This window comes from Macaca thibetana, chromosome 15, assembly GCF_024542745.1.
Source record: "Macaca thibetana thibetana isolate TM-01 chromosome 15, ASM2454274v1, whole genome shotgun sequence".
In the NCBI taxonomy this organism is placed as follows: Eukaryota; Metazoa; Chordata; class Mammalia; order Primates; family Cercopithecidae; genus Macaca; species Macaca thibetana.
This window is the reverse complement of record NC_065592.1, coordinates 14,622,968-14,650,245: the sequence shown is the minus strand read 5'-3', so window position 1 is coordinate 14,650,245 and position 27,278 is coordinate 14,622,968. Positions and strand designations below refer to the sequence as shown.

General features: G+C 53.4%; 2 protein-coding genes across 2 annotated transcripts in view; both read left to right on the top strand.

The window, feature by feature from the left end:
- NEK6 (NIMA related kinase 6) overlaps nucleotides 1-27,278 on the top strand; it is a 984,684-nt gene that overhangs the window by 633,449 nt on the left and 323,957 nt on the right. The window lies entirely within an intron of this gene.
- LHX2 (LIM homeobox 2) lies at nucleotides 711-23,109 on the top strand. The gene is made up of 5 exons (XM_050760616.1): nucleotides 711-1,566; nucleotides 3,064-3,266; nucleotides 4,207-4,610; nucleotides 10,188-10,393; nucleotides 22,228-23,109. Exons 1-5 carry the CDS (start codon nucleotides 1,447-1,449, stop codon nucleotides 22,513-22,515), a joined length of 1,221 nt encoding a protein of 406 aa, XP_050616573.1. The 5' UTR covers nucleotides 711-1,446; the 3' UTR covers nucleotides 22,516-23,109.

Sequence of the window (27,278 nt, the reverse complement as noted above, 5' to 3'; positions counted from 1 at the left end):
AGAGCTAGGACTCGAACCCTAGCCTTTCTGAGTTCCTAAAGCCATGCTCGCCCCCACTCTTCCAGGCTGGGGAGAGAACGGGAAGAGCGAGAAACTACACGCTGGGCTGCAGACTGGGCCCTAGCGGGCTTGGAGCGTGGATATGCTGGCTGGCCCCCCTCCCCTGGAGTCACAGCTCTCGCCGGTCTCGCCTCTCAGGCTCAGCCGGATACCCAGGAGGCTTGCGCGGCCGCCTGCAGTCCGCTGTGCAGAGCCTGGGCCGAAGGCGGAGCTCGATGGAAAACGGCCGAAGGCTCTTGCAACTCTGCCCCAGGCCTGCCTTCCCGGGCCTCCCAGGCGGGTGCCCGGCTCCAAGCCGAGGGGAGACCGCAGTGAGACAAGCATCCCCTTGCTGCGCCTTCTTAGGATAGAGGGTTTAATTTTCCTTTCTGAAGATATCGCAGGAAGCTGTTCGTATCTTAAAAACTCCAAACCCCGCGCTCTCCCTCCTCCCTGTCTTCCCCCCACTCCGCCCTCCAGCCTCGCCCACCAGCTCCCACCATCTCGACTCTCCTCTGCTCCTCTTGCCTCTCCCCTCCCTCTGGGGTCTCCCGCCTTCCCGGAGCACGCGCTGCCAGGGCCTGGGGCGCCGAGCGGCCAATGGCACGGCGGCAGGACGTGATGTCAGGCGCGGCTGTAGAAAAGGCGCGGAGGCTTGCGCTGGCGCGGACTGCTGAGCCGGGGCTGGGCTAGGCGCGCGCTTGGAGAGCATTGCGCGCGGCTGGGCCCGCGGCCGGCGGCTCCTCCTCCCACTCTGCTCCTCCTCTTTTTTCTCCTCCTCCACCTCCTCCTCCGCCGCCTCCTCCTCCTCTTCCTCCTCCTCTTCAATTCTCCCGGTGGCTCGGCTCGGCTCGCAGGCTTCAGAGAAACCCCTACTCCAGTCGCCGACTCAGCGCCCAAGAGAGTCGCCTTGGGCTGGGGGCGCACCCCAGGGAGGGGAGGGGTCCAGGCAACTGGGCCGCCGCGGGCACCTAGCAGCTTCTGGGTGAACCCCGACCCCAGCCGTCGCCGCCTTGGGCAGAGTTTGCGCCCCTGCTTTGCGCCCCGGGCGCCGAAGCCGGGCGGGCGATGCCCGCGGCGTGAAAGCGCCCGCGGCGGGCGCCGACCTCTGCCCTAGTCTCCTGCTCCCCCCGCCCCGCTTGCCCAGTGCCCTTGTGACCCTGGCTTTGGCGCCGTCGCCCAGGCGCCCCGCAATGTAGCTGCCCCCGCGCCTCGGCTGGAGGCGTCCTGCCCCGCGGGCGCCCGGGGCCCGGAGCCCGGCCTGGGGGCGCAGCCGAGCTCGGGCGGGGCCGGGGCCGCGGTGGCGATGCACCGGGCCCGTTAGCACCAGGAGCGCCAGGCAGCTGAGGCGGGGGGGAAGCCCTCCCTCGGAGGAGCCGCGCCCCCGGCCCCGCCGGTCCCGCCGCGATGCTGTTCCACAGTCTGTCGGGCCCCGAGGTGCACGGGGTCATCGACGAGATGGACCGTAGGGCCAAGAGCGAGGCTCCCGCCATCAGCTCCGCCATCGACCGCGGCGACACCGAGACGGTAGGCGCGCGGTTGTGGGGTCGGGGTTGAGAGCTGGGATGGGGCCGGGCCAGTCAGCGCCTCTGCTCCCCGAAGTTTGGGGAGCGTCCTTCGTGCGGCACGGGACTGGGTGCTGGGGATCCTCGGTCAGAATGCAAGGCCAGTGGCTCCCGGTTCAGGGGAAACCCGGCTGCTGGGACGGAGAAGGGAAACAAGGTTGAAACCGAAATCTCCGCCCTGGCGGGTAGAGGAGAACGTTTCTTCGGAAGTGGAAGCGAAGTCCCATCCGCGGCCCAGGGCAGCTTCCTTCTCACCTTGCCGGGCGCCGGGGTCGACAGCCCCGCGCTCTCCTCAACCTCTCGGCTCCGGTTGCTGGCGGCGCCGCGGGCGGCGCCAGGGAAAGGCGAACCAGCCGGGAGCACTGGGGCTGCAGCCGGCTTGGGCCGCTCTCGGCTTTCCGGCAATCGGGGATCTCCCTCAACCCCCTGCGCGGTTTCGGAGACCGAAGCCTTCGGGGCCAACATTTGTCGTTGTTCGCGTCCCCAGACCTTTGACTGGTCAGACTTAGCCAGGTCAGGGCTGGGAGTTCAGGCTCTGGCCTGGCCCTCGCCAAAGGAGACTCCATTCGGATCTCTACACCTGGCTCCGCGGGCCTAGCCCCAAATAGCCAGTTCCTCGCCTCAGACCTCCCTGGGGGCCAGAGGAGCAGACACTGCCCAAGTAGCGGGCCCAGAAGTGACCTTTAGGAGGCCGCGGAGGTGGGGAGCACGGGAGAAGCTTCTCTGCTTCGGGAGCAGGACCAGCGGCCCCAGTGGCCTCCCAGCCTCCGAGCCCTTCTTCGGTTAGACCTTCTCTGCTGGTCAGTTTGGATAGGGGAGGATTTGGGTTGAACCTGTCCTTCACCCAGGGACTTTGAGGGTGTCCCTGCACCCCATTCACCTCATCCCTGAACCCAAGAGGGCCCCAGCCTGTGTGGCAGAGGAGCCAGAAGTTGGCTGACTTGTCCTGGCCTTAACCTCTGGCCTAAGGATCCAGGGATCACTGGAGCTGGGGCCCAGGAACTCTGCTGTCTCTCCAAAGAGGAGTCTGTGTGGAGGGTGACTTAATGGTCACCTTACCCCCCGCCCCCCGGCTCATTTAAGAAACAGTTTGGGGAAAGCTCTTGGAGGGCTTGACTGGAGTAGCTGTCCTGGTCCCTAAACACAGCCGGAGCATTTTGGGGGAAAGGACAGGGAGGACTGGAAGGGAGAGAGGTAAGCGGGAGAGCCATTTAGGCCAGGATCCCGGCCTGGGCCGGTAGCAGGCTAGGGCTGCGCTGGCGGGCCTGGGTTCTAAACCGCCCAGAAATGAAAATGGGCCTTTTGGGGTGGGGGGAAGCCCGCCGCATGCCCTGGCAGCCCCCTCCGCGTTCAGGGCTAGCCGAGGCCACAGAGGGAGCTGTGGGTGCCAGTTTCGCGGCGGCGGAGGGGCCGCTGGCTGACGCAGGCGCTGCCGTCTTCCGCCTCCCTCCCTTCGCAGACCATGCCGTCCATCAGCAGTGACCGCGCAGCGCTGTGCGCTGGCTGCGGGGGCAAGATCTCGGACCGCTACTACCTGCTGGCGGTGGACAAGCAGTGGCACATGCGCTGCCTCAAGTGCTGCGAGTGCAAGCTCAACCTGGAGTCGGAGCTCACCTGTTTCAGCAAAGACGGTAGCATCTACTGCAAGGAAGACTACTACAGGTAGCCCCCCACCCAACTGCCCCTCAGGACCCCTCCCCCCAGTTTCAGGCACAATCTTACAGTTTGGCCCTCTCCTTTCCCTTTAGTCCCAGGAGAGGGTTCACTACTCAGGACTCCCCCCCGCCCCGCCCCAGCTTCTCCAAGCCAGCACAAATTGGGTGATAACCTTTTAAAGCAGCAATTTGGGGAGCTCTTGGAAAGGTCTACAAAGTAAGAGAACCCGAAAAAAAGCAGAAGCTGCCCGCCCCCTCGGAGCTCAGACCACAAAAAAGCTTGAGTTGGGATCCTTGCTCCCCTCTCTCTTTGAAGTTTCTTGAGTTAATCTGAGGTTATAGAAACAGGCACCCCTAAACCTAGGCAGCCCAAGCTGGACAGAAACAGAGTTGGAAGGAGAGCTGTGGGAGTGGGTGCATTTCCAGGTCTTTTGAGAAAATGGGAGTGAAAGCTGGCCAAGATCAAAGAACCAGAATCACTAGCAGACTCCAAGTTCCCTGTTTCTCCTTCTCCCCAGTTTTAGGGTTAAGATCTATGTATATTCTCTCTGTTGTCTCTCTTTCCCTGTCTCTGTGTTTCTTCCAAATTACAAAAGTCAGTAGGATTCCCAGGCGCTGGTTTGGAGGGAGGAGTAAAGGTTGAGAAAGGGATAAGTGGTAAGTGTCTCCCTCCACTCCCAGGTAAAGGCTTTCCTAGGGCTTGCGGAGACTCTGGGTGAAGTAGAAGTCTTTGTAGGCATGAGTGTGTCAAGGGAAACTATTTTAGGGCAGGACCAGGCCTGGGTCAAAATCTAGTTCTCTCTCCCCCGCCCCATCCTCCAAATAAAGGCCGGGTTGTCCATCTTGAGGAGGGGATTGCCCACCGCAGTAGCAGCGGCACCTGGAGGAGGAAAAGGGGGGTACCCAACCGTGTGTTCCCACAGCCCCTCCCTCCATGGTCCCTACAGGCGGTTCTCTGTGCAGCGCTGCGCCCGCTGCCACCTGGGCATCTCGGCCTCGGAGATGGTGATGCGCGCTCGGGACTTGGTTTATCACCTCAACTGCTTCACGTGCACCACGTGTAACAAGATGCTGACCACGGGCGATCACTTCGGCATGAAGGACAGCCTGGTCTACTGCCGCTTGCACTTCGAGGCGCTGCTGCAGGGCGAGTACCCCGCACACTTCAACCACGCTGACGTGGCAGCGGCGGCCGCTGCAGCCGCGGCAGCCAAGAGCGCGGGGCTAGGCGCAGCAGGGGCCAACCCTCTGGGTCTTCCCTACTACAATGGTGTGGGCACTGTGCAGAAGGGGCGGCCGAGGAAGCGCAAGAGCCCGGGCCCTGGTGCAGATCTGGCGGCCTACAACGCTGGTGAGTGCGTGGCGCGCGGAACGCCCCCGTAGGGTTGGGGGAAAGTGCGCGGCCTCGACGGCCGGGAGCTGGAGTGAATGTATGCTGGGCAAATAGCGAGCCTTAAGCACCGGAAGGCCTTGCAGAAGGGACGTTAGCCCCCTGGGCTTCCAGCCTGTGCGTCCTCGGCTGGAGCGGGAGGAGAGGGTGCAGTGGTCCCTTGCTGCCCCGGGTGCAGGGCCTTGTCTCTGATACATTGTATTTTTTGGAGATGGCTTTTTGGTTTGGGCCTTTGCCCCACTTTGCTGGGCAGGAAGTGTAGGGATGGAGAAAGCAAGGCGGCGCTGACACCAAACAGGCTTCGGGTTGGCGCGGCTGAGAGTGGGGAGCTGCGGCGACGAAGGCAGGGCGGCGAAGGAAAAAGGCAGGGCGGCGAGGGTCCCGAGAGAGGGCTGGTTGTGACCAGGGGCGCCGAGCTCGGCCTGGTGTGCCGCCTGACGGCGTGAAATGTCCCAAGGGCGGCAGGCTTGGGGATCTCGGGCTTGAAGAACTCAGGAAAGCAAAGGCTGCGGGTCCTTTTGCTCGGCCTGATCCTCCTTTAAAGCCGGGTCTCAGTTTTCCCGGGCTCCTTCCTCCGAGTTTCCTGGCGCCTGCTGGGGTGAGGGCCGCGACCCTCGGAAGCGGGCGCCCGGGCGGGACGAGACCCGAGCAGGCCTGGCCTCGCGCCGGGGTGGAGTGGGGTGGGGTGAGGTGGGGGGCTCGGTTCGGATTTCCGGCATCTTTGAACCTCAGGCCATTCCCGGAGAAGCTCTGCCCCCTCCCGCGCCCCTCCCTGCTCAGGACAGCTGCAGAGGTTCTGAGTCCCGGCAAATGAGCCGTCAACATCTGCCCGAAGTCTGCAAGGCCCGGAAAGGTTTATGACTCTCCGGGCTTCCGAACTAGAGTTTATTTGCAATTATTTTCTTTCTTTCGTTTGCAACAGAATTAGATTTGGAGATTTTGTGTCCTTCCTCCTTTTCCCTTTAGTTAATGCACAAGTGGAAAAAACAAAAACAAAAACAAACCCAAGACTGTCCAGAGGGGGCTACGGCGGGAAGAAGTCAGTTATTTTCATCTTAAAGAATCTGAGTTGAATATGGAGGGAAATGAGGGGCGGATGGGGGTGTCCCCGTTCGCTCCAACGAAATCGCTTGTTGGAGGATCATGGGGCGTGTGTCTGCGTGCGGAACTGGGAGGAAAACGCAGTCCCCAGTTTGGTGAATGGTGAAGCAGCAGTAGGCCGGTCGGTGGCGCGGATCTAAGATTTGCTGACGGCACTAGCACAGATGTGGCTCTCTGGAACTTCCATCCCTAATCTCCTACCACCCCGAAAAAAAAAGACAAAACCGAGTTCAGACCGGCTCCCCCCAAACCAAGCCGCTTCTATTTATCAAGTGGGGTCAACTTCCACTCGGAAGCACCTCGCGGGGCTCGGCTCCAGGGCACCTGGTGGCTGGGGAGCTGTATTGTTTTCCTGGGCACGCAGGTTCGGCGCCAGGTTTAGGATTGTGCAAAAAGAGAGTAGAAGGTACAGAGAGTTATTTCTGCCTTTTGCTGTTCAGCCGCCGTTTCCCCCAGCGAGATGGGCTGGAGGCTGAATTTCAAGCCTTGTTTAACCTCTACAAGAGACACCCTCCATTCAGCCATCTCACTTTCTCTCTGGCCTCCCTCTCTCTTTTTTTCCTTTCCGCTCCCTCCGTCCTTTCTCTCTATCTCTGTCTCTGTGTGTGTCCCTGTTTGTTTCCGTGCCCTCCTCTCCGACCTTGCCCGGGGCTCCTAGTCCTGGGAGAAATGGCATTCGGTGCGCCAGCCGTGGCTATGCGGCTGACTCTTTCGGGGCTCACGGGACTACGCTGGGGAAAGGGGGGACCTCCCCGGCCTCTTGGGGCCCAGCCCAGCCTTCCTAGGTCTGGCGTCCGCCCTTCTCTCCCCTACCGCACTGGCAGGAGAGAAATAGCCGCAGTGTGGGCCACGGGGCAGTTAGGACTGGAAAGCGGGGACCCTGGAGGGTGCGATCGTGGACGGTGTGCGGGCGTGGGTCTTGTGCGTGTGCGTGCAGCGTTCCGACCGCGGGGACACGAGCTTGTTTGTGGCAGTGTCCCACATCCAGTGGCCCAGTCACGCGGACCCCTTGCAAAGCCTCTTGCTCTGGGAACAGTCCCTCCAAGGCGCGGCGTCACCTTACTGAAGGGCGGCGAGCTGGGGGCCTAGTGGGGAGGGGGCGCCGTCGGGGCGGCCAGCGCTGGGCTTACAGCAGAGCCGCGGGCCGCGGGGTCGGAAAGTCCTTCCGGGGCGGGGCTGCAGCGGCCTCTTCCCGCAGCCCCTCAGGCCCGGCCAGTGTGGAACGGAAACCTCCCCCCACCCCGGGCGGCAATGCCAGCGGGCTGGGGGCGCGGGAACGGCGGCAGGAGCGGACGAGGGGCCTGGGCCGCGCACTTTGCGCCTGGGTTTGCGCGCCGCGGCCGCGGGAGTCCCGCGCGGACCGGCCGGACGCCCGGCCTCCCCCAGCCCCAGCTTTTTGTGTGTGTGTGCCTGGCGGCGTAATTACTGATTTGATTCCAATCCATTATTTAGACAATTGAACCTACAATCTCGTCTTTAGTAAAATGAGGCGAAGTCAGATTTGATTACAGGTTCAGTCCCAGCGACAAGAGCTCGAAACCCGATGGGTTAATAACAGATCACGAGTAAATTATTCATGATTTTACGAGCTCTTTAGCTCCATTGAATCGGCCTAATTGAGAGGAAAAAAAAAAAAAAAGGAGAGAGAAAGCCCGGGTCCTCCCCCTCCCCTCGGCCCCTCGCTCCTCCCCGGATCCGATCCTGGGGAATCTCGACCCGCCCCCGGCACTGGAGGCGGGAGTGAGGGGGTTCGGGGCGCCGGCCAAACCTGGGCCCCACGTCTGCCTCCCCCGCCGCCGCCCCCTGCCCTCGCCTCTGGCCGGCCTCGGCCTCGCTACTTAGGACCGACTCCTTTCCTTTTTTCTCCACTCCTCTTCTTTCCCCTTTTCACCACTCCCCCGCCAGTAACGGCTTCAGAAAAGGCCTCCCCGGCAGGGACCAGGTCTCCTGGAGCCTCGGGATTCAGCTCGGCCACCGGACCCTCGCCACAAGCTGCGCCTGTTTCCGGGACTCGCTTTCCCCTCCGCTCTCACTGTCTATTTCTTGCTGTCTTTGTAGCTGTCGCTCTCCCGTTCTCCCGGCTCCTTCGCTTTCTTTTCCTCTGTCTCTCCTCTCTTTTTCCTGGCTCTGTCCATCTTCCGTCCCTACCCCCTCTCTCTTTCTCTTCCTCCATTCTCCCTTTCTGTGTTTGTCTTTTCTCTCCTTTCTCTGCCCTTTCTGTCCCCCTCCCCCACACCACTACCCCACCTAGGCGGCACTCAGGGCAGGTCCCTTGGGCCCATGGGGGCGCCGGGGTCCCCACGGAGCTCATTAACAGCAGCCAGGCCCAGGCGGGGGCTCGGTGGAGGGATGGGCCCAAAGATACCCCGTAGGGAGGCCTGCCCCACCCCCAGTGGAGCTGGGGACTGGGGGAAAGAAAAGGGTTGCTCACCTCAGCGGGTTCCAAGCAGTTCTGGTGGATCAGGTTCAGAGGCATCCTCTGATCCCCTTTAAATTGCCGGACCCCCCGCTCTTCACTCTGGGCGTGCTCTCTGTGGGAATGCAGCCCCGGGGGTGAGGGTTCCTGAGTGCGGGTGGAAAGAGGCCCCTAGGAGGTGTAGCCCCTAGCTAACAGCTCCAAAGGCAGGGGCAAGACCTGTATCTTGCAAATTCTCTCTGCAAGGGACTGTTCCCTACCTGGGCAGGGGAAGGGGGAGGTCACCCGCAGAGTAAAAGTTCTTTGGAGGTAGTGTGGCCAGACAAAATGCAGGATCCCCAGTTAAATTTGAATTTTGGGTAAATAACAAATACATTTTTAGTGTAAGTGTTCCTGGCAATATTTGCATTTTGGAAAAATAACGAATAAATTTGAAATGTGTAGTATAAGTGTCCCGTGTAATATTTGAGTTTTAGGTAAATGACAATTTTTTAGCATAGCTGTGTCACCTGTAGTATTTGAATTTTAGGTAAACAACAAGTACATTTTTAGTATAGGCATGTCCTTTGCAATATTTAGGACGTGCTTATACTAAAACATTATTTATTATTTTTCTGAAATTTATATTTAACTGGGCAGCCTGTATTTTCATTTACTAAATCTAGAGCTCTGTTATGGGTATGTAATAAGGACACAAGATACCTTCTCAGTTCCCCACTTTAGGCGGACTGAATGTACACCCCTTTTGAGGCTTGCCCCAAGGCAAGACCTTAAGTGTGGCATGGCTCTGGAGGTGAGGAGGGGACCTTGGGAGGGGTCCTGCAGGTCCCCATCAGCTGCCAAGTGGCTGAGCAATTTTCTGAGACCCAGGGTTTTACCCATATTCCCCACCCCCAATGCCAGCCAGACATTGGCAGCCTGGCCCCCATGAGGCCCCTTGTGGATAGGGACAGACTCCCTCCTCCCTTCGTGGTGTAGTGGAAGAAAACAAGGAGAACTCCAGTGCTCAATCTAGGCTCAACACATCAAGATCAATCTAGCCTGTTACCGGTGGTGTGGCTGTGTGCAAGTTGCTTCATTTCCCTTAGCTTTAGTTTCCACATCTCTAAAATGGGAATAGCCACCTCTCTGAGCGGTAGTGATGTACAGTGACATTTGTAAAGCCAAACACACACCACAGGTGTCTACTACATGTTTATTTCTGCCTCGGACTTCCTTCGCCTTCCACTGCGGCACTCTCTGTGGACTGCGCAGATCTCTGAACTTCCCCGAGCCTAACTTGATCCATTTGTTCAACGGGGAAACCATCTTACAGGGTAGTGATGAGGATTAAACTGCAAAATGCAGTTTCCAACCTTTGGCCCAGTGCCCGAGGCCTGGGGTCTTTCAGTACTTTTGGATGTGGCAAAACGAGCGTGAGTCTCTGTCTCAGCAATTTCTAGATGCCAGTCCCAGGCACGGTAGGGGGAGACGGCGGAAAGCACTCATCCTTAGAGTGCCTTGGGAAACCGGAGGAGTGCAGGCCCAGAGACCTTGTCCTGCTGTGTCAGAAGTCAAGTGACTTCCCTTGCTAAGCCTCAGTTTCAACATCTGTAAAAATGGGAAAAAAACTACCTGGTGCTCCTAGGATTGTTTTAAGTACCTAAAGAAAATGTGCCTGGAAAGCCCTTTAAAACATCACCTGGAGTTCATTCAGCCATCAGCAAGTCATAGCAGTTGTTGCTGCTGCTGCTACTTTTGTTTTTATTATCATAACATAATGGCTCAGAATGATTTTTGGATTCTCCCAGAGCCGGGATTCAGTGCTGCAGTTCCTAGCAGAGTGATCCTGGGTGGATCACTCTCTCTGAGCCTCAGAGTGTCTCCATCTATAAAATGGGGGTAATGTCCCCAGTTCGTTGTGCCGCAGACATGCAGCAGGGTTAAGGATAGAAATGTTTGGCCGCGGGTGGGACGAGGGTGGATTTGGCATGGGGGGCGGGTCAGGAAGTTCACCCACCAGCTCTATGTCTGCTCCCTAGCGCTAAGCTGCAACGAAAACGACGCAGAGCACCTGGACCGTGACCAGCCATACCCGAGCAGCCAGAAGACCAAGCGCATGCGCACGTCCTTCAAACACCACCAGCTTCGGACCATGAAGTCTTACTTTGCCATTAACCACAACCCCGACGCCAAGGACTTGAAGCAGCTCGCGCAAAAGACGGGCCTCACCAAGCGGGTCCTCCAGGTCAGCCAGGGCCAGGGGTGGGGGCATCTGTGACCACCGGGGACCGGGGTGGAACCCTGCACCCCCCGCCGTGGGCCTCGGAAGGACCTTGCACCATGTGTCTGCTTCTCTGTGTGTTTATCTTCCTCATTCTCTTTCTTCACCTCTCCAGCCTCTTTCTATCTGTATTTCAGTCTTTCTTCCTTACTTTGGCTTTTCTCTTTTTCAGTTTTTACCTCTCTGTTTTTCTGTTTGTGTATGGCTCCATCCTCTTTGTCTCCATACTCGGTCTCTTTTCTTTCTTGTAGACCATTCTTAGTTTCTGTTTGTTATTCAAGTGACACTCATTTTACACATGTTCATGTCATAAAAGATTCAAACATTTCAGATAAATCTAGAGGCCGCCCCACCCCATCCCAGGACGTCCACCCAAGGTGACTATCGTTAGCTCCTGCTTCTTGCTTCTCACCCACTCTAGTTTCTCTTCTCTTGCTGTCTGCCTCTGTCTCACTCCCCCCTCTCTCTTCCTTCAGGCATCTCTCTAGATTTATCTTCTGCCTCCCAGACTCTCCTGGAAGCAAGGTTTGGTGGTGGGGATGTATGTGGGCAGATTCCGCGGGTGGGCAGGTGGGGGTGGGGCTGCCCAGAGGACATGGTGGGGTGGGGAGTGGCTGGGTGCCTGTGAAACTGAGCAGAACTGCACTTACATGTGTGGGTAACTTCTTAATAGAGAAGATCCAGAACTTTCACCAGATTTCCACACCCTCAGAGATGTTAAGAACCCTAGTCTGGAGGCACAGGAGGAGGTCTCAGGCTTCTGCATGACCCAAAGTTGTGGCAGAGTCGTGAGCCACACCTCAAACCGTCAGCTCCTCCTTTTACTCATTTTAGGGCCTTAGGCAAGTCACTTGACTTTTTGTAGCCTGTTTCCTCATACATGAAATGGATACAATAAATTATGCAGCGGAGTTGTCCAAGGAGCCACTGAAATGACGTGCCTGTGGTGCGACCTGACGCTTGCTCAGTGGATGGTAGCCAATAATAGCATTAACTAGATTCATTAGCTGGTATGAATTCACTAGTATGAGCAATTATTCTGGTAGCTGGACCTCAGTTTCCCCATTCGTACAAAGAGAAGGCAAGACAATGCCTCCTCCCTTTATAGCAAGTTTAACCAATTTATTCTTCAGAACGTGTGGTTATAGTGCCAGCGACACACATTTTGAGGGTAGAAAACCGAGGGAGGAAGTAACCGGACAGTCTCACAACAGGAGGGAAGGTGGTGGGATTCGAGTCCAGGCCAGTCTGACCCACCCTCCAGCCCCAGGTCTCTGGGATTGAGGGCTGGGAGGTGACAGAGGGGGGATGACGAAGATGGAGGGCTGCGCAGCCGTTCTAAGACAGTTCTTGTGAGTTTGTCAGAAACTTAAAAAAAATTAAAAAAGAAAAAAAGGCCTTTTATGGGGCCGGTTGAGGCTGTGACGCGGCGCAACCGCAGCTGCAGCTGCGGGGGGAGCCAGGAGTTGGGGCCCCTAGGCTGCCGAGGCGCCCCCTTGCGCAGCGCTGCCCACGGGGAGCGGGCGACGGGCTTCCCGCGAGGGAGGACTGAGTGACGTAGCAGAGGGAGGGAGCGCCGGCCAATGGGATGCTGATGCGCCTCTCTGGGCCCGCCCCTCCCTCAGGGTCCGTTTTGCTTTCGAGTCCCACTGGCCTGGGCTCCTGGTGAAATGGAGGACATGGCTACACTCGCTGGGGTAGCAGGTCTCTCTCGTCTGTTTCCTTCGTTCTTTGCCTTCTTGGGGTTAGGTCAAGGACCCTCTTTGGCGCCCCCTCCCTTCAGCCGTGGGTGAGTTCGGACTGAGGACTTGGGGTTGCGCTGCCTTTTCTCTGGTTAGTAAGACCCTTCGTCCTTCCCCAATCCAGTTGCTCTGTGGCAGGGGTGTCCAATCTTTTGGCTTCCCTGGGCCACGTTGGAAGAAGAAGAATTGTTCTGGGCCACACATAAAATACACTAACATGAACGATAGTTGTTGAGCTAAAATAATAATAATAATAATAATAATAATAATAATATTTTAAGAAAGTTTACGAATTTGTGTCGGGCCACATTCAAAGCCCTCCTGGGCATAGACAAGCTTGCTCTATGGAGTGGCGCCAGGAGAGGGAGGGCAGTTCTACGAATTAATGCCTGAGCTGGGGATGGAACCGGGTTCAGGAAGACCTGGGCTGGGTTCTCTGGCTGTGTGTCTTGGACAAATTAGTTACCCTCTCTGAGCCATAGATTTCTTATCTGTAGAAAGGGCACCATTAGGGCGCACACCTCTCTCGGTTATTCAGATTAAATGAAATGAAGAGTAAGTACCCATAGTTGAATCAGAATCTCCAGTGAGAGCCAGTCTTTGTTGGCCCTGGGGAGGCAGGAGGCTTGGTCACCTGACTTAGGAACAAATCAGATTTCCAGGAGAGGTACCTCTTATTCTTTCATCTGATGAAATATGTATTGGCACCAGGCCCTGGGAACACAGAGACGAACAAACCATGGTCCTGGCCCTGAGGAAATTCACCTGTTAGGTATAGAGACAGACCCATGTACAGTTTCCTCATGGTGTGATCTGTTGGGGCACCTACTGAGGGAGCCCAGAGGAAGGACCAACTACGCTGTGTGCCAGGCATCATGATCCCTCTTCCCCCACCATCCAGATGAGAACGTGGAGGCCCAAATGATCTCCACTTGCCCCAAATCACACTTTGCTAGTTACCTGCAGAGCTGGATCAAAATCCAGGCCTGCCTGATCAATGGACATAGTTCTTTCTTCTTTGAGCCAATCTGGCAATGACTGTCTGAGTGTGAGTTTCATTTAGGGTCTGTATATTGGGGGTGAGGCATATGTGTAGCACTGTTCTCCGTTTTTCCCAGACCACATTTGCATAAATCCCAAATATTCCTTATTGCACATGGTGATGCAGCAGTTTACAAAGCATTATCTTTCCAGTCACGTGTCTACCTTACCTTAAGATTTTTCTGCCCATTTTACAGATGAGAAGCTTAAGACCTAGTAAGATGAGGTGATTTGCTGCTGATTACAGGAGCCAGGCATTGGCAGGGTAGGGCTTGCCCTCAGGTGCCCCGACTGCTGACGGGGAATCTGGGGAACATGGGATGGGAGCAGTTTTAGGTGAGGCAGTTGGTAGTATGGCTTTGAAAGGTAACAGACTGGTTTTAATCCTCTCTGAACCTGATTCCTTATCTTTGAAATGGGGATGAGAAGGATACCTTACTGGTGGTTGCACAGAGTAAATAAGATGACGTACTGTGTAATTTGCAGAGTATAGAGTCAGGACCCAGGCATGCTGATCTCATTCACTCATTACGCAGTACAGTTCAGTCTCGTGCGCTCCTGTACACGGTACAGTTCAGTCTGCAACCCTCTTTGCACACATTTTAAAAATGTGATTATCTTCATTTTGGAGATGATGAAACTGAGGTTCTGAGAGTCTAGAACCCTGGCCCTAAGTCTCACAGCTAGTCAGTCATGAAGCCAGGAGTCAAGTTCAGATTGGTCTGATTCCCAAGCTCTTTCCAATATTGCACATGGAGGGATTGTGACTTTTCTCCTATTGGATCTGGCTGCAGAGTGCAGCAGAACAGTGGGAGAGGAGGGAAGGCGTAGGTCACAGATGCCATGTCTTGGTAGGGAAGCAGAAACCTCTAGTAACGTGCTCATCACATAAAAGGTGCTCACATTTGCCATCAGCAGCAGCATGGCAGCCACAATACTCACTATCAGTGGGCGAGGTGACTAGGAGACAGAATGTCCACTTAGACGGAGGTCCTATAAGACTTTAAGCCTAACAAATGTATGGAGATCATTTCTCACCACATAGAAGTCGCTCTGCGTTGCTTTTCTTCCTTCCTGTGGAAGGGCCAGGGAGGCAGAATATTAAGATGCCCTAAGCTTGGGGAAGCGGGTGATGAGCTGATTGATTTGGGTGGGTGGAGGTCTCCGTAGGGGTTCCCTGGTATGCCTTTGGAAGAAAATACATTTTAACCACCAACAGTTTAAGATGGCACCAAAAGCCATCTTTCATGCTGGGTGCGGTGGCTCACGCCTGTAATCCTAGTACTTTGGGAGGCTGAAGTTGGCATATCACTTGAGTTCAGGCGTTCGAGACCAGCCTGGCCAACATGGTGAAACCCCGTTCCCTACTAAAAACACAAAAATTAGCCAGGCGTGGTGGCACACACCTGTAGTCCTAGCTACTCAGGAGGCTGAAGCAGGAGAATCACTTGAACAACCCGGGAAGTGGAGGTTGCAGTAAGCTGAGATTGTGCCACTGCACTCCAGCCTGGGCAACAGAGCAAGACTCTGTCTCTAAGATAAATAAATAAATAGCATCTTTCAGGTGACTAGTTAGTTATAATTAACCTGTGTGAGAATTTAGAAGGTGAGAACTCTAGCTTTCCTCTGGCCACTCACCTGTTTGACAGATATATTGACTGCCATGTGCCAGGCAGGCTGGAGGCACTGAGGATTCAGCGGGGAACAAGACAATGAACAAGACTGGCCGGGCATGGTGGCTCACGCCTGTCATCCCATTACTTTGGGAGGCCAAGGCAGGTGGATCACTTGAGGTCGGGAGTTCAAGACCAGCCTGGCCAACATGGTAAAACCCATCTCTACTAAAAATACAAAAATTAGCTGGGCACAGTGGCACGTGCCTGTAATCCCAGCTACTTGGGAGGCTGAGGCAGTAGGATCGCTTGACCCCAGGAGGTAGAGGTTGCAGTGAGCCGAGATTGCACCACTGCACTCCAACTGGGGGTGACAGAGCAAGACTCTGTCAAAAAAAAAAAAAAAAAAAAAAAGATGGTGAACAAGACCCCATTGGAACATCCACCCAGAGGGCATTGTGGAGCAAGGTGTGGGATAAAAAATTGACAAGGTACTAAGATTAATCTCTGTGTTTTTCTTTTAAATGATTCTAAGATCATATAGGTTTGGGAAAGGCTCAAGGTTGACTATGTCTTTCTCTTGGAGATCAGAGCATGTTAGCATTAATACAGGCATTGAGAAATCTGGAACAGACTCAACTTTGTCTAATCTAACATTTCCCAAATTTTATTTGGCCATAGAATTCTTATTTAACTCTTGAAAAGAAATAAAATGGTGGACGTGCTAGGTAGGAAAAATGCAAGGGTACGAGAGACCTGACCTGCTGAAGGAGGTAGCCAGGGAAGGCTTCCCTGAGGAGGAGGTGTGGTTTATATCAGGGCAAGTCACTTCATTACTTTGAACCTCCATTTCCCCACCTGTAAAGTCATCTTTTTCTTGCCTGTCCATCACCCAGGTCAGTGATGAGTGTCCAATCTAGTCCTGGATGGCCTAAGCTGTATGGAGTTTCACAGACGATTTGGCCTGAACCTCTCATTTCAAAGGAGAGGAAATCAAGAATCGGAAAGGTGGAGTGACTCTCCCAAGAACCACAGCAAAGTGGTTATAGGCCTGGGACTGGAACCAAGGGTTTCTGATGTCCAGTTCAGTGGTTATTACTTTTGGTTCTTTAAAGAAAACTTCTTTAAAAGTTTACAAAATGCCGGGCGTGGTGGCTCACGCCTGTAATCCCAGCACTTTGGGAGGCCGAGACGGGCGGATCACGAGGTCAGGAGATTGAGACCATCCTGGCTAACATGGTGAAACCCCGTCTCTACTAAAAAATACAAAAAAGTAGCCGGGCGAGGTGACGGGCGCCTGTAGTCCCAGCCACTCGGGAGGCTGAGGCAGGAGAATGGCGTAAACCCGGGAGGCGGAGCTTGCAGTAAGCTGAGATCTGGCCACTGCACTCCAGCCTGGGCGACAGAGCAAGACTCCGTCTCAAAAAAAAAAAAAAAAAAAAAAAAAGTTTACAAAATGCTAGAACTGCCATACCAACAGTTTAGAAAACTAGGAAAAACAGGAAAAAAAAGAAAAAAAAAAGCCTTACCCTTCTAAGAGCACAGGAATCCAATAATTAAAGTGTGTAATTTAGAGGTTAAGTAGTGGCTAAGGGCATAGAACCAGTCTGTTGGAATTCACATCTCAATTCTGGCTGTGCAGTAAGAGGCACACAGTCTCTACTCCTGCAAATTGGCAATAATATTCACATCTACCTCATAGGGTCATTATAAGGACCAAATGAGTTAATGTGTAAAATACTTAGGACTTTGCTTATAAAATGCCCTGTGCTGGCTGGGTGTGGTGTCTTCCGCCTGTAATCCCAGCACTTTGGGAGACAGAGGTGGGCAGATTGCTTGAGCCCAGGAGTTTGAGACCGGCATGGGCAACATAGTGATATTCCATCTCTACCAAAAAATATAAGAATTAGCCAGGAGTGATGGCATGTTCCCATAGTCCCAGCTACTCGGGAAGCTGAGGCAGGAGGTGGAGACTGCAGTGAGCTTTAATCGCACCACACTGCACTCCAGCCTGGGCAACAGAGTGAGACCCTGTCTCAAAAAAAGAAAAGGAAAGAGGCCAGGCGCGGTGGCTCACGCCTGTAATCCCAGCACTTTGAGAGGCTAAGGCAGGTGGATCACTTGAGGTCAGGAGTTCGAGACCAGCCTGGCCAACATGGAGAAACCCCACCTCTGCTAAAAATACAAAAATTATCCGGATGTGGTGGCACATGCCTGTAATCCCAGCTACTCAGGAGGCTGAGGCAGGAGAATCACTTGAGCTCGGGAGAGGGAGGTTGCAGTGAGGTAGATCGTGCCATCGAACTCTGGCCTGGGCAACAGAGCTAGACTCTGTCTGGGGGAAAAAAATAAAAAGGCCGGGTGCGGTGGCTCACACCTGTAATCCTAGCACTTTGGGAGGCCAAGGTGGGCAGATCACAAGGTCAGGGGATGGAGACCATCCTGGCTAATACAGTGAAACCTGTCTCTACTAAAAAATGTAAAAAATTAGCCGGGCATGGTGGCTCATGCCTGTATTCCCACCGACTTGGGAGGCTGAGGCAGGAGAATAGGTTGAACCTGGGAGGCAAAGGTTGCAGTGAGCTGAGATCGTACTGTACTCCAGCCTGGGCGACAGAGCGAGACTTCATCTCAAAAAAAAAAAAAAAAAAAAAAAAAAAAGATGTCTGGTACTTCATGGGGAATAGTATTCATCATTATTATTTTCTTTATGAAGGGACAATACCAGAGGACATAATTTTTTTATCCTTTTTTTTCACCTAACAGCCATCACAAGACATTTCCCCTGTGGTATCTTGGAGTGGCTGTGTCATGACTCCCACTTGCCGCATCTGAGTGGACACTTTGGATGCAGCCATTAGTTTGATGTTATTAAAAATGCCATGATGGGCATGAAGCTTTCATCTTTTGGCTGATTTCCTTAGCATCCCAGGTGGGGATTTGCTGGGGGCAAAATGGGTTTCCCACTGGCCCTCCTGGCTTTCTTGATGAAAGAATTCTGGGGAAGGAGGTTTGTGAGGCAAAACACAGCTTGCATGGCCAGGTAGTGCCTGGGAAGGGGGCAAGAAGCAACATGTGCTTCTTCATCTACCCAGGACTTATTGGAGGTCTACTGTGCACCAGGCTCGGGCACCCCTGGCCTGGTGTTAGTTGTGTCCTGATGATTCTCTGTGTGAACTTGGCCTTGTTGTCCCAGACACACAGTCCAGAGAACTTGAGGCATGTGAAAAGAGAGGCCTGTCAGTTTCAGAAGATGGGTGGGTGGGGCAGATCGCACCCTGTTGCTTGTGGCTGCCTAAGAATCCCAGCTGGTCAGAACCCTGAGAGCCATATGATGTGATCTAACCCTCTTGTTGTACAAGTGAGGAAACTGAGGCAGGTCCAGAGGTGAGGGACAAACCCGAGGTCACGTGGCAGTCCCAGGACTGGAAGCTGCTCTTTCCACTGCACCATAGTTGCTTCTCTGTTTATTCATTCATTTATTCACTCATTTACGGGCTTGCTACCTCCGTCAGGACCATGTGGCAGGGAGAGCATGGACTCTTTTAGGGCAAATGGTCCTAAGTCTCAGGTTGCCCTTTGTGTGACCTTTGGCAAGTGACTTCACCACTCTGACCCTCTCTGGTTTTTAAATCTATACAGTGAGGGCAGGCGCGGTGGCTCACGCCTATAATCCCAGAACTTTGGGAGGCCGAGCTGGGCGGATCACCTGAGGTCAGGAGTTTGAGACCAGCCTGGCTAACATGGTGAAACTCCGTCTCTACTTAAAATACAAAAAGTTAGCCGGGCATGGTGGCAGGTGCCTGTAATCCCAGCTACTTGGGAGGCTGAGGCAGGAGAATCGCTTGAACTCGGGAGGTGGAGATTGCAGTGAGCCGAGATCACACCACTGCACTCCAGCTTGGGGATGACAGAGCAAGACTCCATCTCAAAAAAAAAAAAAAAAGAAAAAAGAAAAAACAAAATTAGTCAGGTGTGGTGGCGGGCACCTGTAATCCCAGCCACTCGGGAGACTGAGGCAGGAGAGAATCACTTGAACCTGGGAGGCAGAGGTTGAAATGAGCCGAGATCGCGCCACTGCACTCCAGCCTGGGTGACAGAGCAAGACTCTGTCTCAAACAATAATAATAATAATAATAGTAAATAAATAAATCTATAAAATGAGAATAATAATAATCAAACCCACCTACTTGGCTTTTCATGGGAATAACCTGTCACAGTGCATGCTGGATGGTGGCATGGGGCCTGGCACGTAGTAAAAGGTACATACATGTCAGCCATTCCTATGACTACATATTACTGATTCTTAATCCCTGCCAGTGTCTGCCATGTGCCGGGGGATATGAAGATAGCATAGACAGGGTCCCTGCCCCCATCCACCTCTCAGGAGTGGGCTTTTTGAAATACCTGGGAGAGAATTCTAGTGAAGCCCTGCCTTAACACGAAGAACAAACCCCACACAACCCCAGAGCAGACTGGCTTTTAATCAAGTTGTTGAATTTTCGTCCACCAGATTCCCAGCGCCTCAGCTCTGGAAAGCAGAGAAGGCAGTTGTGGACGATGGTGTCATTGTTTACAAGCCCACTGTTAGGGGCAACAGCCTGAGAAATAGCAAACAGCCAGCAACCAACCGGGTCCAGCCCTGCCTGAGGTCTTGCAGCCCCGGATGGATGAGCAAATGAGCATGCAGCAAAGCACCCTCCACCCTCGACCCAGGCTCCCCGCTCCAGCTACTGCTCAGAGAGTCAGACGCACAGAGCACAGGCTGCTCACGGGTCACACGCACACAGGCCAGGACAGTGGCAAAGCGGCGGCACAAAGCATGACTCTGGGGAAGTCACTTCCTCCCTCTGAGAGCCTCTGGGAGCTTTCCCCATCCATTTTCTTCATCAGCTATTCCTTAGGCCACCAGGACACAGTCTCTCCCCTATAGATTTCTGCTGGCCGGGAAAGGGAAGGATCCCCCGACCCCAGGGAGAGCATGTCGAGGGTGGTCTGAGAAGCACTGTACTTACTTGCCAGCCCCCAGAAGGGGTGACGGGCTTTCTTTGGGCAGAGAGCCAGGGAAAATGTGCCTTCTTCCTGGGAAGATCCAGCGCTGAGGAGGGAGCTTGGCTTCGCCACTTCACAGGGTCTGGATCTCCCACTTTACTCCAAGATTCTCGTGGATGTGCTTTTAATTGAGCCCAAATTGTGTTAGGCCACCAGAAACGGGGATTGGAGGCCACAGGCCCCTGCAGCCAGGGTGGTCCCAAGGGGTGGGTGGGGCCAGGAGTCAGCCCTCCCTCTCCTGCCAGAGACACTGGGAAGACAAGGCAGATGCAGGACATCTGGAAATGCGCAACTGGACACCCCAGAATCTGCAGAGTGCCCTGAGGCCCTTTGTTTTATGGGGAGGCTTCTGGCGGGTGTTTTCCTCACGCAAAGGGAAGTGAAGGGGCCCTGTCTTTCGGGCCTTTTTCCTTGGAAGGTTCAACACCCCCCCCTCAACAGTGGCCTGGATTTCCTAAGCCCCTCCCAAAGTACTGCGTGGACCTCTGGGTACAGCGGCTCTCTGTGTTTGTGCTGTTAGATGGGTGGTTGTACTTGGGTACTGGCTGTGTAGATGAATTTCTTTTTTCTTTTTCTATTTTTGAGATGGAGTCTTGCTCTGTGGCCCAGGCTGGAGTGCAGTGGCGTGATCTCGGCTCACTGCATCCTCCGCCTCCCGGGTTCAAGCAGTTCTTCTGTCTCAGCCTCCCAAGTAGCTGAGATTACAGGAGCGCACCATCACGCCCAGCTAATTTTTAATATTTTTTAGTAGAGATGGGCTTTCACCATGTTGGCCAGGCTGGTCTCGAACTCCTGATCTCAAGTGATCCACCTGCCTCGGCCTCCCAAAGTGCTGGGATTACAGGCTTGAGCCACCATGCCGGGCCTTAGATGAATTTCAGTGTGTCTTCCTGAATGCATACAGGCATGTGTGCAGAGATATGGGAGTGGACGCGTGTGTGTCTGTGCCCAAGGAAAAATGAAAGTAATCCCATGTTCTCTCACTGACATTCTTTTCGCACCGAGCTCAGCCCCAGCTCCGAGCCCTGCCGCACGTCCCTCATAAGCCGGTACGGGATGCAGCAGGTCAGGAGAGAGACTCTGTGGGTTTCCACTTCCCTGGCCTCGCTTTAATTTGGCTGCTGTTCCCACGCTGCCTACCTCCACCCACCTCCACCCTGAGACCTGGGACCCGGTGGCCCAGGATACCTGGTGGCTTCTCCAACTGATGATGGGGAATAGGTTCTGTGTCTTTCACTTCCTCTTAGTAACTCATTATTATTGCCTGATTCTCATGTGTTCTTTATCCCATTCCCAGACTTACTGACCACGAAACATTTAAAACATTTTACCAACAAGAACTTGTGGGGTTTATTGTCTGCTGAAAGGCAACTGCCAAAAAAGGAAAAAGAAAAAAAAAAAAAAAAGGAATGTCTCAAACAACCATTAGGAAAAGGATCAAGATTTGTCTGGTGTGTGTGTTTGCTGTGTCTGATAGAAATGCAACTCGAGGCACACATTTAATTTTAAGTTTTAAATGTTCTAGTAGCCTCCTTGAAGAAATGAAGAGAGACAAGTAAAATTAATTTTAATAATGGATTTTGTTTAACTCAGTATAGCCAAACTATTATCATTTCGACATGTAATCAATATAAAAATTATTGCGATATTCTACCTGCTTTTTTTTTTTTCATATTCGGCCGCCAGATAGGTTGTGTGTTTTCACCTGCAGACTGGTTGAATTTGGTCTAATGCCATTTTAAGTGCTCAGCCACCATACGTGACTCGTGGCTGTGACATTCAGGAGTAAAGCTCAGCTCTGGAACCTCCTATCAGAAAGAGAAGCCTAGCCATAGCCCATTAGATAAAGTGAAATTTTTGTTTTATTTTATGAAGAGCAAAATATGGGTCAGGTGCAGTGGCTCACACTTGTAATCCCAACCCTTTAGGAGGCTGAGGCAGGAGGATCGCTTGAAACCTGGAGTTTGAGACCAACCTGGGCAACGTTGCAAGACCCCGTCTCTACAAAAAATAAATTAAAAAGTTAGCGGGGCCGGTGATGCTCACCTGTATAGCCCAGCTACCCGGGAGGCTGAGGCGGGAGGATCGTTTGAGCCCGGGAGTTTGAAGCTGCAGTGAGCTGAGACTGTGTCACTGCACTTCAGTACGGGAGACAGAGCCAGACCCTGTCTCCAAACAGAAACAAAAACAAAAACACCCAAAAAGCAAAACATCGCCAACCTGACTTTTTGGATCCTCTTCGCAAAAGGCAGATTAGTGTCCCCAGAGGCAGCAGAGCTCTGAGTGAAGCAGTCGGGGGTATGCTCTGCCTGCCTTCTGCTCAATAGTCCTTCCCTGTCGTCCCCTGCAGGTCTGGTTCCAGAACGCCCGAGCCAAGTTCAGGCGCAACCTCTTACGGCAGGAAAACACGGGCGTGGACAAGTCGACAGACACGGCCCTGCAGACAGGGACGCCATCGGGCCCGGCCTCGGAGCTCTCCAACGCCTCCCTCAGCCCCTCCAGCACGCCCACCACCCTGACAGACTTGACTAGCCCCACCCTGCCAACTGTGACGTCCGTCTTAACTTCTGTGCCTGGCAACCTGGAGGGCCATGAGCCTCACAGCCCCTCACAAACGACTCTTACCAACCTTTTCTAATGACTCGCACCCTCCCACCCCACAATTTCTTTAAAAAAGAAATTATCTTTAGTTGAATTCCAAGTGTATTTTAAAATAGAGGCTTTGAGCAACTAACTAACCACATTTTAGGATCTCGCCTGGAAACAGAGGAAAAAAAAAACAAGTGTGCACCCAGCTAATGCAGCGGTGTGGACCGACAACTTGGAAGATCTACCTGCAACACAACATTTGTGTCACTGTACAGTTTTGTGGACTGAGCGAGGAAAAACAACAAATAATTTAAGTTGGCTAGAGCTTCTGTATTTTCAAAGACTGCCACGTGCCTTAGGAATACTGTTTTATCTCCATACTTTGGATGACTTGTTCATTTTTCTCTCCCTCTTTTTCTCTGTATATTTATGACCAGAGCAAAAATGTAAAAAACAAAAAACAACAAAAAAAAGTTTGTTACTTTGAATAGTCCTAAAAAGAAAAAAAGAAAAAAAAAAAAAAAAGGAAAAATCAAACCCCCTCCAACGGTCGCTTTGTTGTTTTAGAATTTTAAGGTGGAAGTCTGTTCGAATATCAGAATTTGTAAAATCTAACCAGTAATAAAACCACTTATCGAAACTACTTGGTCCTGCTGCCATTTGGTTGGGTGTGAAATTCACAGGACCTAAGAGTTTTACCGAAGCCCAGAGATAAATTCTAGGTCTTCACGTCTTCATCATATATTCCTGGGGCTCGTGTCTTATGCCAGGCTTTGGACAGATTATGGAGATGCAGAGACAGAGATCCAGTTCCTGCTCTCAAGGAATCAGAGTGGTGACACAGGACAGACAAAAGATAACAGGGTGTGATATGTCCTCAAGTGGAGGATATGCAAAGTCTCCATTCATTCATTCATTCATTCATTCATTCTTTCTTTCTTTCAAATATTTAATGAGCACACCCTGCCAGATGCTCGTGATGCAGAAGTCGGAGGCTCTTTTCTGCTTCCTGGCTCCTGGAAGGCATGTCAGGCCATGAGGCAGGCCTCCTGAAAAACCTGCAGCTTTTCCCTATGAGTAGTGAACGCAGTTACCAAAGGGCAGCTTAAGCTCCGGTTTTCCTAATGACACAAAATCTGAAAATCGCCAGAGAGGGCAAAAGCAAATGAATTCTGTTCCTTTCCTAAAATTTCAGGGAACCTCAGAAACCCAGAGAAAAGACACACCCCAGAGAGGAGGGAGGGTTGGAGCCAGGCAGTATGAGGTTAGAATTCGTACTATTGAGCCGGGTGAGCTGAAGGAAGTCATTTCATTTCTTTGGGTGTCAGTTTCCTCAGCTATGAGATGAAGGAATGACCCTTGCGCGGCAGTTGTAGTGGGGGCAAAGGTAAGATGTGTTGAAGGGCCCAGCAGAAGGCCTGACATAGAGTAGGGCTCGATGCATTGTAGTAAATGACAGATAGGTGATGTGAGGACTCCACAGGTGGAGAGCAGGAATGTGTGTATCCAGGCATCCTCTGGCATTGCTGAATGCACCAAGCAGGTGTGGTGTCTGTCCCCCAGACATCTGACACCCCTCATTTCTCACTGTGAGCCCTGCTTCGGAGTACTCTGCTACCAGCTTCATTGGATGTCAGCCGTTACCCACCCAAATGTCCCTGCAATGACTCCACCAACTTGATCATCCAGATGGAAAATCATGGCCACTGTCAGGAGGAAACAGCCAGGCAAGAGTGGCAGAAGCACCATCCAGTCCAGGACTGGAGTCTCTCTCTCCTCCTCCCTCTGCCATCATTGTTGGGACAGGGTGGAGGGAGGGAGTGGGGCAGGAATGAGCTGAGTGTGCTTCAAGCCCAGACTGACTCACTTTCTGAAATGTTTTTTAAAAACCCCAAGTGCATTGCGTGCGCGCGCGCACGCGCGCGCACACACACACACCCCAACCAAAAAAACTATTGTTGTTGTTATAATGTCTGGCAAACAGTAGGAGCCCAATAAAATTTTTGTAAACTTTTATGTTGCATATAATAGTGTACACACATTTGTAGTGAACAGCCTGTAGTGTCTTTCAAACGAACACACCCATTTAACTACCACCCAAATCAAGGTGTAGGACACTTTCACCACCCAAAAGTCTCCCTCAGGGCCGCTTCCTTCAATCTCTCCCAAGATAGCTCCTATTTTAAAAAATCTGTTTCTGATCGATACATGTTTCGCTGAATGAATTCAGGAGACTTAGCAAGATTAGCCAACGTACAGCTAGTGGTGGAAGAGCTAAGATTGGAGCCAGGTCTGTGCCCTCAGATCAAAGGCTCTTACCCTCAAGCAGACACATGTTCATAGTCACTCATCCAAGCAAGGGGGTTAAGAACCTCAACTTTTCTACCTGCCAGATGGGGTCATGGAATCTGTCTGCCACTGATGACTCCGCGAGGGAATGCAAGTAGAGGGCCTGGACTGCAGACCGACAGACACCGTGACGCCAGTTACCCCCAGCAACTCATACGGGTGCCCACAGACACACACGCACGCATGCACATTCTTGAGGCATTCATGGATGGATAGACCCACAGGCTAAGGTCCTCACACAAAGCCACACACACACAGATGCTTGCAGACAGACATAAACAGGCCCAGACGCTCACCAATCTACCTAGACAGACACCCAGACCACCCCACACAGGGAGCCCCGCTCATAAACCTGGGTGTACACACATGCAGATACTCACAGGCACCCAGACGCCCCCGCGTAGCCCGCTGTGCCCCTTGCTCAGGCCCCAACAAAGCTGAGTCTGATTCCTATCTTGTCAGTCAGCACTGGCACCCATTTGGAGAGGGCCCTGGAATGATGCCCGGGGGTCTCCCGCCCCTGCATAAGAGCATGTTGAGAAGCCAGGGCTGCTGTTGGGCCAGGGGTGGGGACGCCTTGGAGGGGGCATTGCTCTCCACAGGCTCAGAGACTAAGACACACACAGACTTGGGAAGATAGGAACAGAGACGGGGACAGTGACTGCGAGGCAGAGGCAGAAAGGCAATAGGGAGGGAGAGAGAGGAAGGGAATAAAACAGCAACACAGACAGTTATGAGGCAGAGACCCACAGGGATGGAGACAGAGACGAAGAGAGTGTCAGAGACACTGGAGAGATGGTGAGACACAGAGAGAAAGATTGAGATTGAGAAGGAAGACTTGGTAAAGGGAGACACTGGGACAGACTCAGAGGCTGAGAGAAACCAAGACTGAGAGACAGCAGGAGAAACAGAGACGGCTCCTGTGAGACTGGGAAGGGGAGATGCTGAGGGAGAGGGAGAGGTGAGCTCAAAAGCCAGACAGAGGCGGAGTGCAGTGGCTCACGCCTGTAATCCCGGTGCTTTGGGAGGCTGAGGTAGGCGGATCATGAGGTCAAGAGATAGAGACCATCCTGGCCAACATGGTGAAATCCCATCTCTACTAAAAGTACAAAAATGAGCTAGGCATGGTGACAAGTGCCTAGAGTCTCAGCTACTCGGGAGGCTGAGGCAAGAGAATCGCTTGAACCCGGGAGGCAGAGGTTGCAGTGAGCAGAGATCATGCCACTGCACTCCAGCCTGGTGACAGAGCAAGACTAGGTCTCAAAAAAAAAAAAAAAAAAAAAAAATGCCAGACAGATAAATCAGCGGCGACTCAGACTGAGTGACAGCAGGTAAGGGGAGGCAGGTGCTGAGGCTGGTAGGCCAGCTCTGTCCACCATAATGGGAGGGAGGGAGACAGTAGCGTCACCACAGCCACCTGCAGCTCTGAGGACCTATCCAAACCTCCCCACATACTGACTGTAGTGGGGATTGGGGGCCACCCAACCCTCTATAAATATGGACAAATACCTTGTTCTTGAGACCCACACCCAGGCCTGGCATTAGGCAGTCTTCAGGGCCGGGGGTCTCCACCCTAGCCCTACCCCACCCTGCCAAGTCTGCCTTCCTCCAGGGTGGGCAGGTCTGGAGCAGACGGAAGAGAGCTTCGCACTCTTCTCTGCTCTGAAAGAGTTTTGGCAAGGTACTCAGCCACTCTGAATCTCAGTCTCGTCATCTGTAAAATGGGACCAATGGTGTTCACGTGCAGGTTGCTGTGGGGATTCAGTGAAAGCCTGTGTACCTGCTTTATTCATGGTGTGACTAACTCCCAGGGGGGCCACAGTGATGGTGTGAGGCACTATCTCAAAGTTGAAAGAGACTCAAAGGAGGAGATGGGTTAGGTTGGGCTCTTGAATGAACAGAAGGTGATCAGATGGAGAAGTGAGCAAGGGAGGATTCCTGGCTGAGGAGCAGGCCAGATCACAGGCAAGAGGATGTGCCACAGGCTCAGGAGTGGAGGGCAGCTTCCCAGCTGTGGATGCCCTGGAGAGGTTGGTGAAGCTCAGCTCGAGGAGGACCTTATCTAAGGCTGGGGGATGTGATGAGGCCAGGGGCCTGAAGGTCCAGCAGGACTCCCCTGCTCTTTCTCGGGTGACAGAACCCCTCTCCTCCCCGTACTTATGCTGGAGTCCCACGTGGCAGCACTGGCTTCCTGGAGAGCAGTGTTTGCTGCTGTGGACTGCATGACCTGCTGGCAAGGATGGACAACTCCAGGCTACACCTGCCAGCCGCTGCCCCACGGAGGGCCACTGCGGGCTCTTTGGCTCCTGGAGACTCTGTGTGGTGTGACCTCGGCTCACGGCAACCTCTGCCTCCCGGGTTCAAGCAATTGTCCTGTCTCAGCCTCCCCAGTAGCTGGGATTACAGGCATGCACCACCACACCTGGCTGATTTCTATATTTTTAGTAGAGATGGAGTTTCACC